At 53.6% G+C, this 13570-nt stretch overlaps 1 protein-coding gene across 1 annotated transcript in view; it reads right to left on the bottom strand.

Moving 5' to 3' along the window:
- The window catches only part of XXYLT1 (xyloside xylosyltransferase 1), a 164996-nt gene extending 151426 nt beyond the window's left edge, over positions 1-13570 (bottom strand). The window contains exon 1 of the mRNA XM_025876407.2: positions 12976-13570. Coding sequence (XP_025732192.1) covers positions 12976-13476 — 501 coding nt within the window. The 5' untranslated portion in view covers positions 13477-13570. The remainder of the gene's footprint in view (positions 1-12975) is intronic.

The raw sequence follows: 13570 nt of genomic DNA, 5'->3' as shown, positions 1-13570 counted from the left end.
CAGATCATGATCTCAGGGTCCTGGGATCGAGCCCCACATCAGGTTCCCTGCTCAGCAGGAAGCCTGCTTCTCCCTCTCCCTCTGCTACTCCCCCTGCTTGTGTTCCTGCTCTCAATATCTCTAACAAATAAATAAAATCTTTAAAAAAAAAAAAAAAGCCTCCATCAAGGGGCTGAGGACTCCACATGGCGGCCAGCCACATCCTACGTGTCAGAGCATGCTCCCGGCATGTCGGAGAGGAACACGGAGGCCCGGCAGCCCGCTCACTTCCCGAAGGCCCCGGGAGACAGCCTCACGGCGGGCATGTATAGTGCACGGCCCACGTGCACTCAGAACACCTCCTCCAGTTCGACAAACTTGTGCCAAGTCTTGCTCTACCCAGGGCGCTGGGCTACATTATGTCCTGGAAACACAGAGTGAAAGACGACACAGCCCAGCCCTCCAGGAGCTGGCAGAGGGGCCAACTGCAGCATGGCGGCAGCTCAGAGGAGAAGGGCTAACCCGGAGATGGGCAGGCGACGGACAGGGATAGCATCCTCCGGAACTTGAAGAGTAAAAAGTGATGCCGACAAAGAAGGGAGGGACGGGTGTTCCAGGAGAGGAAGCGACAGAGCAAAGTCCCGGGGGCATGAATGGCTGGGAGCGCACCCAAAGTCCAGGCAGCGCAGTAAGGCAGAGTGCTGACACAGTCCGGCCAGCGCGGGCTCCGAGGCTCCCTCCGACTCTTCTGGAGTCCTGACTGCCCAGGCTATGTCTGACTGCTGCCAACCAGCCAGAGAGCCATGCACTCACTCAGCCAGATGGTGCCCTCTCCTTCTGGTCATGACTCTCCTGCCACGTACAGGAGACAAAGCCAGTCTGTTGCCCCAGCTGCCTCAGTTCCCCCCTCTGTAAGATTGGGAAGGTCACCTCCCACCAATTTACAATGCCTGCACCTCCGCAAAGCTCCCTGAGTGCCACAGACAGACCCGCCATCCTCACAAAGCCAGGCTCAGGCACACCTGGAATCCCCTGCCCTGGGTCTTCCTGCCCCCACCCCCCCCACACAGCAGGTGGCCTGGGACACCCTGAGCAAAGCTTGCACGACGTCTCATCTTGTACAGGTTTTTCGAACAATGACTAATCCACTCGTCCATCTGCCAAAGCCTATGAAGCCCCTCAGACTCCCACACTGACCAGGATTCAAGGAACCTGACCATGGGGGGCAGGTTTCACAGAACCTGCATCCAGGACAGCCATGATAATCTGGCAACAGCAAGGCCCCTCACAGCGCTCAGTGATGTATGAGCCATAGGGGGTGAGGCCCAAGACCCTGCGAAGAGGGATGGGTGGGAACAAGGGATATGAGCAAGCTCTGGGGATATGTGGGTCTCCCCAGTAGCCTGGCTTTTAAAAATCATTTACAGTTTATACTTCACAGAATTCTCAAAAACTTTATGAACAATTACTGTGTGCAATCATACTGAGAAAACAAATCAAACACCATTAAAAGATAAACAAACCTGAAAAATAAACAAGTTTGAACTGGAATCTCCTAGAAATTTCTAGAATTGGAACTTTGAGAAAGGAGCCTTCAGAGAGAAGACTCCATTCCCCAGAAGACACAGCAGGATCATCCATGTTGCCTACATGAAGACTATAAAGCACAGACTCCAGCTTCACCACCCTAATGGGAAACAACAGCACCCACTCCAAAACAAAGGCCAAATCAAGTGGCATTCGCTGAGCCTCTGCCCAAAACCAGATATGTGCTCGGCACACTGGGGAAGGGAGAGATGAAGACTGGGGCCTCACCCTCCTCGTGCATTGTTAAGAGGGGTTAGGGAGTTGGAAGGGAGGGTCAGAGGAGAGAACATTGTAGTTTGGGGAACCGAGGAAGACTCAAAATAACATGAGGACACCCTGTGCTACAGTCTAAATGTTTAGGTCCACCCCCAACACCCCCCAAATTCAGATGTTGAAATCCTAATGCCCAGTGTGGGGGTATTTAGAGGTGATGCCTATGGGAGGTGAATAGGTCACCAGGGGGGGAGCCCTCATGAATGGGATTAGTGTTCTTATAAAAGAGACACCAGGTGAGGGCACAGCAGGAAGTTGGCAGTCCACAAGCCAGAAAAGGGCCTTTGTTGGCACCCTGGTCTTGGACTTCCAGCCTCCACAGCTGTGGGAAATCTGTATCTATTGTTCACAAGCCACCCCGTCTGTGGTAGTTTGTTACAGCAGCCCCAACAGAAGAAGGCATCATGAAATAAACCTGGGCAGAACGCAGTTTTGCAAGCTCGTTGCACTGCCGGCCAATTCAATCAGTAAGCACTGTGCTTTCTCAAATGCTGAGGAAAGAGTCCCTCCTCCCAACACACTACTCAGGTACCATTAGGAGAAGCCACCATTTATTAGCCAGTCACCTGCCACAGGTCAGGCCCCAAGCTGCCTCATTTTATCTCCTAGCCACCCGTGAGGTCACAGGTGAGGGGAAGGAGGCCAGGGGATTATCTCCAGGGTCGCGCGGCTCCCAAATGCCCCAGACGGCATCTGCGCCCGGGGCTCCGGCTCCAAGCCCGGTGCTCCCGCCCTGCCGGCCAGTACAGACGCCACTGGCGGCAGAAGGGGTGGTGAGCTCCAGTGAGGAGAGGGAGGGGGCCACAGGGGGCAGTGTGTCCCGGGGCCGGCCCTCCCAGAGCAGGGCAACAAAGACCAGCCTCCGGGACACTTGGTCCCACCAGTGGGAGGATCACTTCCTTGGAGCTGCTCAACAGGCATCACCCCGATTAATAAAACAAATGGTTTTAATTTAAAGCACATTAAGTTAACAGCAGGCTCTGTGCCCTTGACAGGGCCTGGCTCCGCTCCTCAGAATAGGCACCTACAACAGGGGTGGGTGCGCAGCGTTGCCAACAGTTAAAAAGCCCTGCTCCACGCAGTCCAGCAACACGGCCACAGTGACGGGCCGGCCAGGAGGGGGGCACTGCACCCCTACCCACCAAGCCTGCCTCACGGAGACACGGGCCACTCCCCCGAATTTCCACCTCGCGCGGGGAGACCTACGGCTCTGTCCCTACAGGACCTCCTGGCGGGGGACAGGGGCCGCTCTGCCTTCACGCAGCTTTAGTCACATTTCCCCCTTTTTAAGCGGCAGGCCGCCTCCCTTCTCCCGGAGGCCCGCACGTGCTGGGTGTGATGCGGCTTCCCGGTGGATGCACCCTGGGAAGCGGGGGGGCTGTGGGCAGGGCCCGACTGGGGGTCCCTTGGCGGGAACAAGGGCGGGCCAGAGGCTTGGGATACGGGATGAGCAGACACCCCCTCTCCCCCATCCACAGGTCCCTCGGACTGTGCGGCCAGGAAGCACTGATGTCTTCTCCATCCGGATGCAACCGTCCAGCTTCTGTTTTATCCACCTTTTCAAAGGGCCTCATCAAAGCCGGTTTACACCCGGCACAGGAAGGAAATGACCGCCCACAATCGCCACGCAGACTCCCTTTCATTTCAATCTTCCTCTCTAAAACCCGGGAAGGGGGAGGGGCGGGGAACGCTCGTGGAGAACGAACAAAAACAGCTCTGCTGGAGCCCCAGGCTTCGGTGGTGGGAGAGCGGCGCGGGCGGGCTCTGGCGCCCGGCTCCAGCTGAGCAAACGCGGGGCGGCGGCGCCCTCCAGTGGCCGCGCGGAGCGCCGCACAAGGCTCCTCGGCCCCGGGAGGAGACCCCGCCCAGGGAGCAGGAGAGCAGCCCTCCCCCTCACTGGGTCTCAGGGACAAGGCGGTGACAGGCTGGAGAGGCTGGTTGGCCCAGTGTGGGCTGCACTCCTAAGCTACTCCACCTGCGGACCCCCTGGCCTGGAGACCGGCGCACTGATTCCAGCACCGGGGCGCCCCCCAGCGCAAACCCCCAAGCAGTGGACAGACCACATGTGTTCCCTCCAGTACTGACGCCCTGGTCCCACTCTGGCACAAGGCTGCTGGAAAGCCAGCCCCCAACAACCAGCAGGGCTTCAGGCTTCCCTGCTCAGCCAGAAAGATCAGTGGGGACACAGTGCCCTGAGGCCCAGTTGCGATGGGTGAACACAGGCCCAAACATAGGCCCTGCAGGGGGGGTTAAGGTGAGCTGGCCCTCAATTCACTCTCCCAAAAGGGAGTACAGACTGCTGATAACACTGACGCCCAAAACGAAGAGCCTGGGCTGATTCTAACCCCAGCTCTGTGTGGCACTAAGTAAGTCACTGCCCCCTCCACCCAGGTCTGTCAGCTCACTGGGAGGATGCTGCACCCATAGGTTCAGAATTTCCTTCCAGCTCCAAAGCTTGGTGATTCTGCAGTGTTCTGGGAAGGCGAGGGAGACAGACGCTGCCCTTGCAGCACGCACAGTCTTTGTTCAGACTGATGTAATTAATTATTTGGGGCCACTGGGCAGGGGGATGATATAGATTGCGAGGTGGGCTACAGCCCAGCCCTCACTGGCTCCCACTCTCATGGGTGTCCCCTCCTCCCTAAAGCATGATACAGCCCAGCCCCATGACTTAGTCTGGGAGCTCAAGTAAGTCTCCTGATCTGTCAGCCTTGGGGGCTCCTTCACCTGTCACAGTGATGCTCAAATGAGATGTTAGTAAAAGCCCTTTTATAAACTCTATAAAGTGCTGAACAAATGTTACTATTATTCTCCTAATCAATTCTTCATATGAGTAACATCGCCTCATTGATTTTAGAAATAACATTACTATATACATCCGAAATTTCTAAACTATATTCTTCAGAATACAAGTGTTTCCAGAGATGCTATATAACATCTTTCTGGGTGGGGCAGGGAGTGTCAAGGTACCTGGGTTTTCTTGTAAAATGCATTTTGGTAAACACATAAGAAAAATATCAAAAACATGTGTACAGTTGTCCTTATCAATATGTAATCATCTTGCCATTAGTCACTGGGGAAATGCTCATCAAAACCACAATGAGATGCTACTTCACACCCACAAGAATGGTTATGATCAAAAAGACAACAGCAAGTGCTGGTGGGGATGTGGAGACCCTGGAACCCTCATACGCTGCTGGTGGGAATGCACAATGGCGCAGCCGCTTTGCAAAGCAGTCTAGCATTTCCTCAAAGGTTCACATATGGCCTAGCCATTCCATGCCTGGGTATATACCCACGAGATGTGAACACATATACCCACACCCACACAGAAACTCATAAACAAATGTTCACAGCAGAATTATTCACAATAGCCAACAAGTGGAAACCACCCAAATGTCCATCAAATAATGAATGGATAAATGTGGCAGGTCCATACAACAGAATATCATGCAACCATTAAAAAGGATGAAGTAGGATCCATGCCAAGCAAAGGAAGCCAGATACAAAAGGTCACATACTGAATGAGTCCACTTTTATGAAATGTTCAGAACAGGCAAATTTATGGAGATAGAAAGCAGTTTGTGGTTGCCAGGGCTAGGGAAAAGGGGAGTGGGGAGTGACTGCTAACGTGTATGGGATTTCTTTTGGGGGTGATGAAAATGTTTTGGAATTAGTGGTCATGGCTAAACAATCTTGTGACTATTAAAAACCACTGAGCTGTTTATTTTAAAGGGTTGCATTTTATGGCATGTAAATTCTAGTTCAGTTTTTTTAATTGCAAAAAAGAAAAATGTGATTATCTTTTTAAAAATAATCAATGGGAACAGAAAACAGAAAACTGTGAGGAATTCCCGATGTCCAGCTTGAACATTACATCTGCGCCCTGAGGCCCTCACAGCATTTACCAACCACCCATATATCAGTGTGATTCAGCTCTAGGATGGTCCCCGACCTATGTTATGGGCTTTGCCTTATAGTTATAACACATTATCTGTGGTATTATCTATGGAATTATCCAGAGTGTATCGTATGGGATACAATAATAACCATATAAAGCTATTCCCTACAGATCAATGACTCAAGTTTTTCCTGAGAAACACACAACAGCTGTTTCACGAACATACTATAATTTAAAAGAGCTCCACTGGCAAATGGGTTTAGTAACGCAGCACTGTTCTCTAAATTCTTAGCAAGAAATGTCAGCCTATCTTTCCAAAGAGCCTCTCATTGCAGGAGGCATTTCTCAGATCCCCTCTTCCGGATTTATATGCAAGGTACCTGCTGCTCTGACGGGCTGGAGAAGCTGCCTTTCAGAGAGAGAGAGAGAGAGAGAGAGAGAGAGAGAGAGAGAGAGAGAGAGAGTCTCCCCCCCCCCCCCCCCCCCCCCCCCCCCCCCCCCGCTTGCCATGAGCGTCATCGGTGCTACAGCCCGCATGGCGCTCTTTGCACTTCTGCCAAGCCCCAACCATGAGCTGAGGTTCTCATCTTTTCAAAGCCACTCAGTTTTGCTCGTGCCGAAGCTCTGGAAACATCCCGGTGTGCCCAGAGCTTCCACATCCGTCAGCCACCTCCGTCCTCAGCACACGCTCCTCCTGGAATCCAACAACTGCCTTACGTGTGGCAAGCACGCGGCTTCCTTCTCATTCCTAACCTGTCATCTGGGGACTGAGCAACCCAGCCTCAGGCTCTGAGGAAGATGGGGTTCGACGGAAGAGGGGCAGATCACTGAGAACTGCAGGATTTCCTGGGTTTAGCTAACACAGCCCCCCATCAGTCAGTCAACTGTGAACACTGACTGAGAGCCTCGAATGTGCCCGGAACTGTGCTAAGAATAGGATGGGGGGGGGGGGGGGGAAGAGGGAGCACCTCTGTTTCCACTGCCTTCTACATGGGGGGCTCTCCCCTAGACCGGCATTCCTGGCCTCTTGCTCCCCACCATGCACCCTAACACCTCCCTTAAGGTAGGAGGAGAAACTGAGCTGCTGGGTGAGTTTGGAAGGCATGCCTGCCCTGGCCCCTTCCTCTACTTCTACTTCGCCCTTCATCCTCTCCTGTCCCTTCCCCTTCTCTCTCCCCTCCTCCCCTCTCCTCTGCCCCCTTCTGGAATTACCTGGGGAGAGCCTGCCCACCCCTGCAGGGAGGCCAGTGGCTGTCCAGGGCTGTCTGTCCCTCCAGAAGTCTGTCTGATTCCTGTGTTTCAGGTTAGCAGGCTGCCTGTCCCCAGTCTCTCTATCATTTCCAACTTAGGCCAGAAACAGGAATGGCATTTATGGGGTTCCTGCCGACCTCAGCAAATGAAGAAGGGAACTGATGTCCTGCCCTCATGGAGATTATGTTCTAGCAGGGAGAGGAAGACTGCTCTCTATCATTTCCAACTTAGGCCAGAAACAGGAATGGCATTTATGGGGTTCCTGCCGACCTCAGCAGATGAAGAAGGGAAATGATGTCCTGCCCTCATGGAGACTATGTTCTAGCAGGGAGAGGAAGACTGCAAATAAATAAAAGGATGGTTATTTTCTCAAGCATGCAGAGCACGCTCCCACCTGCAGCCTTCCCACACGCAGCTCTAGCTAGAGCTCTCTCTCTTCTAGATGTCCAAAACTCCATACGCTCTCTTCCCTCCATCCCTGCTCAAATGTCACCTCATCAGTGGGGCCTTCCCCGACCACCTCGACCCACCAACGGCCCCTCCCTGGACACATACACTTCTTATGTCCTTACCCTGCTTTGCCTGCTCTAAACTTCTCACAATCTGACTTGCTCTCTCTGTACTTGTTTATCTGTTTAAAGTCTCTCTCATCCCCCACAACCCTAGACTGTAAGCTCCGCGAGAGCAGAAAACTGGTTCCGTTCCCGCTATTCACGGGCACAGAGTAAGCGCTCGTCTGTTGAACAAATGAAGGAACAAACAAATGAGTATGTGCTACAAATAGGCTGATGGGAGAGAGGATGAGGGCCCAGGTGGGGGCTGCTTTAGAAAAGGGGTTCAGGGAAGGCCTTTCGAAGTGGCTACCATCTGAGTGATCACACAACGAGAGCATGAGAAACACACACACCGGGCACCCCTGGGGTGGGGGAACCCCGCCAGGCCTCTGCGGGGAGGGCTGGCCACCCCAAATAGGAGGGAGGAGAGAACCACAGGTCATGTCAGTTGAGCGATGCCAGGTGCTCCGGGGCCTGCTCACTGTGTTGATTTCCCCAGAAGTCAGTGCGGTGGGGTCATGCTGTGAGCCTGGATCCATGAGCCACTCGGCAGCACTGAGCTGAGCATGCTACAGAACGGTAGCATCAAATCCTCACTGCTACATGGGGGGGGGGGGTCTGATCCTCATTTACAGACGAGGCTTCGGAGGCCCTGAGCGGCGAGGTGGAGGACCCATGGTTACCCAGCTAGTGACTGGCCAACCGCACTCGAAACTCAGAGCTGTCTCACTCCCTCAGGCCATCTCATGCCCAACCCACCCACCACATTTTTGCAGCAAGACAGGATGAACATGAGTGTGACGCTCAGCAGTGTGGGTCTCTGGATGGCAGGGGCTGTGCCTGACCCACGTCTGTGTCCCCTGTAGCTGCGAATCCGGGGCCCCACATACAGCAGGTGCTTGGTCAGGCCCGGGGTGGGCTCCTAAGGGGTGGGGCAGGGCTAGCTGGTCGTCTACCCCAAAACTTGCTCTCCTCGCCTTCCTGATTAACAGAACTCCTATTTTTAGCAGAGGACTCCTTTTTTTGATTCTTCCTCCACCCCGCTACAACACAGACATGATGGCTAAAGCTGTACCAGCCAGCCTGGCCCACGAGGACAAGGGCTGCTCCCTAGGGAGGGCGACACGGGCCACTGCAAGGAGCCTAGCAACCTCATGACTTCGGGAAGCCTCCATGCCACCAGGAATGCCTACCTCTGGACTTCCATTTGGATGAGAAATAAAGCTCAGTCTTGCATAAGCCACCACAATTTGGGGTTTCCATGGCATATTCTATCAAACCTGATAGAGCAAGGAAGGCTGGTGGAAAAGCTCAGTCTCGACGTAAGTTTTAGAAGTGTAGGATTCCTCTTGACAAACAGAATGAGGCAACAGATGGCTCAGAAGCAGAGCAAGCAAAACCCCATGAGAGGGGACAGCTTGGGATGACAAGTGAGCTGGAGTCAGGAGGTCCTGAGTGGAAGTGGTATCATAAAAACAGCATTTCTGCAAGACGAATGTAGCAGCCTTTCCCAGGCCAGCAGAACCAGGAAAGCCTGGAGGACAGAGAGCAGTGCAGCCAAATGCTTCCTGAATGCCCACTGTTTGCCAGGCACTGCACTCCCAGCGAAGGCTACACAGACAGGATGGCTGAACTGGGTCTGAAAGGTCGGCAGGAGAGCCCCCGGCGCTCCTGTGTCCCCTTAGGGCAGTGAACTCCCCCGCCTGCCTCTGCAGCTCCATACAAATTCAGTTTCCCAGGTCCCACAGGCGGGGGCGGGGCCCAAGATTCTGAACTTTTAATAAGCGTACCCGCATGATTCTGATGCAGTCAGACCATGGACCTATTTATACAGGCTGGCAGCTCCTAACCTGATGCATGGAACACAGCAGGTTTGAATGGTTATTAAATACGTGAATAATAGACTTCCATACTGTTAAGAGACAAACCAGTATCAAAAGATTTTCAATAATAATGGAAACAAGATTTTTCTGGTGAAGTGAATGGTTTTTTAGCTAATATTTAATTAGCCAAAATATAATCTGAGGTCACTAATAATGTTCTGTGATCTACTTCTGCAACCCGTTCAGCTAAAAGGTATTTCAGTTTCACTTGAAAATGACCTTACAAGAGACCTCTGGGTGTGAGCACAGTTCCCACGCCGGCTCACCGGAGCTCTGCTCTGCAGCTTACAGACGTGGTGGAGCCCAAGGACCCACACTGAGGGAGGAGGTTGTCTCCAGACAGGTGGCTGGGCAAGGAGCTGCCTTCCTCGCCCCAAGCTGTCCTCACACACTTCAAGGCAACTCTTCTCCTGGGAGTCAACTGTCCTTATTACCTGACCTTCCAAGACAGAAGTGCTCTTTAAAGAAGAAACATGGTACATGATGATTTCACTCATATGTGGAATTTAAGAAACAAAACAGATGAACATAGGAGAAGGGAAAGAACAGTAAAATAAGATAAAAATAGAAGGGGAGGCAAATCATAGGAGACTTAACTATAGAGAACAAACTGAGGGTTGCTGGAGGGGAGGTGGGTGGGGCATGGAGTAATTGGGGAATGAGCAACACTGGGTGTTATATGTAATGAATCCCCAAATCCTACTCCTGAAACCAATACTACACTATATGTTAACTAACTTGAATTTAAATAAAATATCAGAAGAAAAACAAAGAAGAAACAGGGTAGAAAGGGAAAAACACTGACCTAGGACATGGGTCTAGTCCTAGCCAGGTCAGTAACTCCCCAAGCGGCCTTGGGCAAGTCTCTTCACCCATTGTGCTATATGCTCTTGAAGGTCCCTTCCAGCCCTGATGCAACCAGGATGAGAATTTCTACAGTTTCCTTCTTCCTAATTAATACTGAAAGATTAATTTTTTGTATAAAATGCACTCCCGTATGAAAGGCATGATGTTCAGTGCTGGGGATACAACATTTAAGAGAAGACAGGGTCCATGCCCTTTGTCTACCTTGTCTTGAAAGGTAGACAAATATTTCATTCAATAATTATATAATTACAACAGTGATAAATGTTACTTGGTGCTATGGGAGTGTGTAATGGGCTCTCAGGAAAGGTTTGCCAAGGAAACAACACTGACACTGAGACCTGAGAGCAGAGCTAAGGATGGGGGTTGGGGTAAGGAGCCACTCCAGGCAGAGGGAGAAGCATGTGTGAAGTGATGCCAGAAAAAGCATTCCTTTCAGGAATATTCCAAACCTGAGGGAGAATCAAATGACCAATAAAATGAAGCCAACCTTTTAGGGCCATATATTTAAAGAAAAAAAGAGCACCTTTTATTCAAAAACAGAGAACAGACTCAAAATCTGACCTCGAAACGAACAGGAACGTTTTATGCCGAAACTGATAAACTCTTCTCTGACCACAGCCGTCCAGCTCCAAAGCCCCCTGACCCTCATTTGCCACGCCTCAGCACAGATGCTGTCAATGTCCTCAGGTCGTCCACAGCTGCTTCCGGGCCTGGGTGACCTCTGGCTGTCCGACCAGGCACAGCAGAGGGAGGGAGCATGAAACACAGGCACCGCGATGGGGACCTGGCCCTGAGGCCAAGATAGCTGGTGCTGACTATGTGCCGGGCATCACGCACCGGCATGAGAGGTAAGACCCGATATGTTCGTAGCACCAGGGGGCACCAGGGAGGAGGAGGGAGAGGAAGACGTGCCTTTCAGATGGGGTTTCCCTGGAAGGCTCCAAAGAGGGGACGGAATCTGCAGATGGCCAAGACCTGGAGATGGAGAGAGAAAGAGTATCCTGACAGCAGCTAGAAAGCCCCGAGCACACAAGAAGTTGTGGCTGAAGCTTGAGAGAAAGAGATGGGTAGAGATCTGGCCCGAGTTGCTACCTCTGACTCCATGAAGGGAAAAAATGACAATGCTGGTCTTCAGGGTAGAGATCCAGTCAAATCCCAGCTCTGCCCAGAATGGCCCTTTGATCAAGGGCCCTTGGTTTTCTCCCTTGGACCAGTACAGAGTTTCTCAAGCATTAGAGTCCTAGGGATCACCCAGGACAGGCTGCCAGGTCTCACCCTGAGATTCCAGTTAGGTAAACTGGGATGGGCCCCAGGCTGAAAAACCCCAGGTCAGACAGTGGGTCAAGGACCTGGATTCTTGGCCTCCTACAGCATGAAGTCCAGGCCCCGGGGCCCTTCCCTGACTATGGTGTGTGCTCCAGACAGGCTTACTTGTTCTGGGCAGGGGACAGACCTTGTGTGCTATGGGGAGAAGCGGGAATGGAAAGCGGTGGAAGGCTGGGCATGGACTATCCCCAAGTCTAGGGACATTCCAGGGAAGGTGAAAGCTAAGTAAAGAGTGGCCAAGGGCCCAGGAGGGAAGGAAGGACATCCTAGGCAGAGAGTACATCTTGTGTAAAGGCACATTCAGCACAATCAAGATCTAAGGTGCACATAGGAGGACAAGAAGCAAGGCTGGAGAGGAGGGCCAGGCCCACAACACAGCCCTCCTAGAAGTTGGGACTTGAGCTGCCACAGATCCCTGAACTCTGCAGGATCCTGGCAGCAGCTCCCCTTGTCACTCACTGGGCACAAACACATGGGACAGTACTCTTATCTCACTACCCCTTCCCCCACCATCAGTCTCCATCCTTTAAGATCACCTACTAATCCTATCCAAAAATCAGACCTTGGATCCCCTCTGTGCAACTATTAGGTCAAAATGAGGCTAGCAACTTGACTGAAACAATTAACACTAAGCCAGGAACCTAACCTCTGACAAGCAGAGCCAAGAGATCACGGGAGATGATGGAGAGAGATAGGAGCTGAGCTGCCACGGAGGCAGGTTGGTCCAGCCTGGGACAAGGTGTCTAGCTCTGCTGTGCTCTCCCCAGATCTTATCTGTACCTCTTAGAGCTTTCCCTTCCTCCCTCGGAGGAACCGGTGGCTTCTCTAAATGGGTTCATGACCCTTGAGAGTGGGGAAGAAGCCACAGAAAGGGGATGAGGTGGTTCACACTGTCTGGGTTTGGGCTTAGCCAGTTCTGACTGAAATATGAGAGATGTCACTGCAACTTCGATTCACGCGACCTAAGACCCTGTCCAGCAGACCCTGAACAGAACGACTACTGCCCTCAAACGATCTGTTCCAACCTCAAAAGTCAAAGACTGGGGAGAATAAAAAGCACGGACTGCGAAGGCAGTGCTGGATCCTGCAAGGCCAGCAGAGAGGGGGCGAGCCAATTCTCGGGGGAGAGGGGTGGGCAACGGGTCAGGGTAGTCAGTCGACACCCGGCAGCACTCCTGCACCCGCTGAGTGCTTCTGGCTCCTGGACACGCCCCCCCCCCCGACGCTGCCTCCAGCATAGGGCGAAGGCAGGTTTCGGGCAAAGCTGGGGCAATGTTGGAGGGAGGGGGGCGGGGAGCGACAAACGTATGGGGTGGGCCATCCGCCGGGAACCCCCAGCCGCAGTCCCGCTCACCTTGCACTTGAAGCCGGCGGCTGGCGGCAAAAGCTCTCGCAGCAGGGCCTTGGCCACCTCGCGGCTGGCCTCCTCGCTCACGAAGTGCAGGTTAAGCACCTCGTGCGCCTCGAACTTAGCGAGGCGCAGCAGGGAGCTGAGCGCGACGCGGGCCTTGGCCTGCAGCGCGGCGTTGTGTTCCGCCTTGGTGAACATCATCAGCAGGTGGTAGTCCACCGGCCCGGGCCCGCCGCCCTCCAGGCTCTTGGCCTTTGCGCCCGGGGCCGGCGCCACGGAACCCCGCGCCACCTCTGGCACTGGCGGCGAGGGCACGGCGGGGACCCCGGCGCGGGCCTCCTTCAGCCTCTTGGTGGCGCTGGAGAAGGTCTCCCGGCCCGAGCCGAGGTAGTAGAAAGCACAGACGGCCAGCGCCGCGGCCAGCAGCAGCGCGCAGTAGTGGGAGCGCACAGCGCCCAGGCGCGCCATGGCCCGAGCACATGAGGGCCCGCCTCGCCGACCCATGCACCACGGACCCGCGGACAGAGCAGCCGAGGAGCGGCAGCGGAGACCAGCACCCTGGCAGCCACTTAGTAGCCCAGGCGGCGGGCAGCGGCCA

Source organism: Callorhinus ursinus, unplaced genomic scaffold (assembly GCF_003265705.2).
Source record: "Callorhinus ursinus isolate GAN/ISIS: 27379988/994484 unplaced genomic scaffold, GSC_fseal_2.0 scaffold1, whole genome shotgun sequence".
NCBI lineage: Eukaryota > Metazoa > Chordata > Mammalia > Carnivora > Otariidae > Callorhinus > Callorhinus ursinus.
The sequence above is the reverse complement of the archived record's forward strand: the minus strand, read 5'-3'. Positions and strand labels throughout refer to the sequence as shown.